At 30.9% G+C, this 4,156-nt stretch overlaps 1 protein-coding gene across 2 annotated transcripts; it reads right to left on the bottom strand.

Annotated features, from left to right (window-relative positions):
* Positions 1 to 518: 518 nt before the first annotated feature.
* On the bottom strand, positions 519 to 3,342 carry LOC107844980 (GDSL esterase/lipase At2g38180). Of its 2 annotated transcripts, XM_016689284.2 has the most exons (6): positions 3,119 to 3,341; positions 2,623 to 2,700; positions 1,813 to 1,950; positions 1,617 to 1,693; positions 1,354 to 1,494; positions 519 to 872 (listed from the first exon to the last, which is right to left on the bottom strand). In XM_016689284.2, the coding sequence occupies exons 1-6, from the start codon at positions 3,227 to 3,229 to the stop codon at positions 683 to 685; spliced, it is 735 nt and encodes a 244-aa protein (XP_016544770.1). In that variant the 5' UTR covers positions 3,230 to 3,341; the 3' UTR covers positions 519 to 682. The 2 variants fall into 2 exon arrangements, with proteins under 2 accessions (XP_016544770.1, XP_016544771.1); XM_016689285.2 differs by lacking the exon at positions 1,813 to 1,950 and having other exon boundaries at positions 3,119 to 3,342.
* Between the last annotated feature and the right edge of the window lie 814 nt (positions 3,343 to 4,156).

Here is a 4,156-nt window from a genome sequence, read left to right as displayed (position 1 = left end):
TTGGGTCTCTATAAACTTCCTCATACTCTTAGTGTAATGATATTTTTACACTTATATGCTTCTCTTTTGGTCATTATATCGACATGCATCACGGTGAAATATATATTTTGACAGAGAGTGTTTATGAGTCGATCACAATTCAATGTCCCCTTTTCAGTCTATCTATGTTAGTTTTTACTTTCAAGATTTTTGCATATTCTTGCTTTTGTCGTTTGAGATGTTGCTTTTACTTTTGGATGTTGTAATTGAACTTTAGTCTTATTAGCATAGTTGAGAATGTGATTATTGTTAAATAGGATTTGAGTTCATTACAAAAGGACCAGAATAAGCATAAAGGTTTATTTATACATATAAAATATATGACATATATAGAGGATTTCCACAAATAAGAAAAATGTCATTCTAAATCTAATACATGAAACGTTATACTTGTTTCAATATGGAGCATATATGAAAGACTGTTAATATTTTATGCACCAAAGGTAACAATCATCGGACTAAGTGGTAGAATGTTGAAATTTTTAACTTCCAGTGAACATTTATTTTATTGCAAACGACTAATTTGTAGAACATCAAAAGGAAAATGATAAATGAAAATTACATTTCTCATTCTTACATATTATAATATGCACCCAAAAGTTTTTGCAATTTAGTTACGTTCATACAAGTAATCAGTAGAGTTTTACTCATATTCCTTCTGCCAATCATCAAGGATAATGCCATCAGCACCATTGAGTGTTATGATAATATCAGAAAATTCATCAGACATTTTTTTCCAGTGTAGACTTGGCTTCCACTCTGCCTCTCTTAGTGCCTTCAAAATTTTCCTCACCACTATGTCACTTCCTTCCTTTGTTAAATGCATTCCATCCCTACATAACAAAATTCAGTACATTTTACTTTCAACTAATTGAAACACATGTTGCTAATTTCTTTATATAGAAAATATGTTATATTTGGACTTTTTAAAACTATACAACCGTCGAATGTAGAGCTCCAATACAAACTTAACCAAACACATGTAATTAACTGGTCATGAATAAATTAGAAAATTCTGATAAATTTGTGAGTATTCACAAACAAGGGGATCAAAAGTATGCGTTTCAATTAATTGAATATTAAAGGGAAAGCTACATATGTACAGTTCGGCCTACTCGATTACCAATACAACCGAAATATGCACCACATATACATCATCAATGTGTGTGTATATATATAGTTAAGTATATTATATGCACATTCAGTATAAGTAAACATCACTTATACATTTTGTAGAGATTTTATAAATTAATTGGTCGAATGTGTTTAGGTAATTATTCCAATATTGAATATTTATAGCATAATTTTCATTACCAGAAGACCGTCGTCAACCAATCAGGGCGTTCTTGAAGAGCTGACCAAAAATCAATAACCTTCACGCCTAATTCTTGGCCTAATTTGATACCAGCTTCTGAATATATTCGACCTCTCTCATTTGTTCTACCTAGATTACTCCTGATAATTCCAACAAATAATGAAATATAAGAATCAAGAAGAATTAATACATTGAAACAACAGCTAACTTACTTGAAAGTTAAACAAGAAATCAAGTTTTAGTATCGGGGTTAATTAACTACCCATAAAATTGGACAATTTGTTCCTCGTTCACCGCAGGAGCGCTTAGCATTATTAGACGAGTCGTTTCTGAAAGGCTCTGCAAGTCATGATATGACGACGTTTTTGTTAGAAATATCAAATAAATTAATTAAGCTGACACTGCTTATAAGGAGATCAAGGATCCTAATACCCACTAATGTGGCACTCAACCTATACCTTGATATGATGTACAATTTTCCTCATGTTTTCAACATATTCTTGGAGAGGGACATGAGGACTGTTAGGAAAATCAGGATCTGCTGAATCATTTCCACCAAAGTAGAGTATGACAAGGGAAGGCTTAATTTCTGTGTCCTACATTTGTGGATTAAACAGATTGGAGTAATAAATTAGAACTCACAAATCGAATAAGTTTTCTTTTGCGAGAAAAATAAACACCACCATATATATTCAGTATCATCGATTACAATAACATTTTCTAGGTTTAATTTCTAATACTACAACAACATGTATTTCAATATAATCTCACAAGTGGGATCCGGAGATGATGGGATATACACAACCTTATCTCTATTTTATAAAGGTATAGCTAGAGAGATTATAGTGTTGCTAATAGAACTCGACTCAAGTACATAACTTTAGTTACTTCCAAGGAGTATGATAAGATGAATGAGATATTCGAGCCTTGATAATTAGATGTCTCATATTTGAGTCTTGATAATTTGGAACCCATGGTAGAGAGTCTTACTGCTTTTAATGAGCCCTACGTGACACAAATTTAAATTAGTCAAATCAGTAAATTCTGAGTACCAATTGGTTATATATATAAAAAAAAAAAACAAAAAAAACTAATGGTTTAGCTTGTTGGTATCTAGGGCATCTACCTCACAACCATTTTAATATTATGTTGAGGTGCGAGATCATCTCATCTAAAAAATTTAAATCATGCTATCATTACGAGCATGTCTATATTTACTTGATTATATCTTTGACAAATTAAATATAGATGCAATATTCATAAGGTACCTTTGGGAAAACCTTGTCCAAAATTTGAATAGCCATCCTTGAGTTCCAACCAGCATATCCACGCAATGATATATCAGCCTGCAATATATATATTTATCAATCTTTATTGCACATTTAGTAATAGAAGCTCTTTATTAGTATTTCCTCCGTTTCAAATTACCCGTCTCAAATTTCCTAATTTGATTTTTCATTTTAATTATCTTTTTTCATTAATCAAGAGACAATTTTTTTTTTCATGTTTTACCCTTTGCATTAATTACTTTTTCTTCAAATTAAAATGTAAACATAATTTAATAGGCATATTATGATAAACTAGACATGTTATTAATTATTTTTCTTAATTAATGCGTATCTTAATTTGTGACGGATAATTTGGGACGGAGGAAATATTAACTAGAGCTAAAAGTCCAAAAAAATGAACCTATAAAATTTAAATTTTAAATTTTGAATCCACCGTTATACGTTCACACCATTGTTAAAAGAAAAAAAAAAATACCTTGCGAGCGTAGAGGCCCGTAAGGGTTGCACCCCAGCCATGAAGAAGATAACTAAACTGCACTATTGATGAACCAAAGAGAACGAACAATGGACGACTTGGTCCGATCATTTTCCCCCTTTTTTGTGTTTTTTTTTTTTCTAAATAACTATGTTTCCTTTTGATATACAAACAGCTCCATATAGCACTGTATTTATAATTGATGATGCCTGCAATTTACGAGATTAATTAATTAATTTCTTCCTCCAGGGGCGGAGCTGTGCCATGGGTTCCGAATTGTCTTCCGCTAAAAATTATATTTAAATTTATATGAATTTAAGTTTGGTACACCATCTGTTTATTTTTTTTTCACCACCAGCTAACTTTTATCTGTTGTAGGTCATCCATTTTTAAGGTAAAAATGTAAAATTGGATGACCTGCTACAACAGGTAAAAGTCTCACATGATGGTGCAAAAAGAAAGTGCACTAACAGTGAACCAAACTTAAACTTTATTTATATATGATTTAAATTATTTTTATGTATATATAGTAGATGTAGTGGCAGAGCTAGGATTTTCATTGAGGGGTTCATAAATATATATACGAACTAGTTTAAGGGGTTCAACATCTACTATATACACATACAAAAATATTTTTAACCATGTAAAAATAATATAAAAATATTATAATTTTTCGTTAAAGGGGTTCGAACCCTCTGGAGCAAAGGTGGCTCCGCCACTGGGTAGATGTTGAACTCCCATTGGCTAGTTCGTGTATTTATTTATTTCAATTTTGAAACCTTCTCTATAAATATAATAGATGTTGAATCCCTTTTAGCTAGTTTGTGTATTCACCTCTTTTGATTTTGAATACCCTATATATATATATATATATATATATATATATATATATGTTGAACCCTTTTGACTAATTCGTGTATTTACTTCTTTCGATTTTAAATTCTTTTAGTAAAAATTTTGACTCCGCTACCGTCCATACATGCACACCAATAATACAATAATATGCCGTGCACCTAATACATTTGTTATTCTTTTCAC

Source organism: Capsicum annuum, chromosome 10, assembly GCF_002878395.1.
Source record: "Capsicum annuum cultivar UCD-10X-F1 chromosome 10, UCD10Xv1.1, whole genome shotgun sequence".
NCBI lineage: Eukaryota > Viridiplantae > Streptophyta > Magnoliopsida > Solanales > Solanaceae > Capsicum > Capsicum annuum.
This window is presented reverse-complemented; position numbering and strand designations above follow the sequence as displayed.

What these genes read in the sequence shown, in the direction of transcription:
- LOC107844980 (XM_016689284.2), bottom strand. Translation starts at nt 3,229, where the DNA reads ATGATCGGACCAAGTCGTCCATTGTTCGTTCTCTTTGGTTCATCAATA. An exon ending in CAAATTGTCCAATTTTATGG is followed by an intron (nt 1,495 to 1,616) that starts GTAGTTAATTAA and finishes TGGAATTATCAG; the next exon opens with GAGTAATCTAGGTAGAACAA. An exon ending in TGGTTGACGACGGTCTTCTG is followed by an intron (nt 873 to 1,353) that starts GTAATGAAAATT and finishes TTTGTTATGTAG; the next exon opens with GGATGGAATGCATTTAACAA.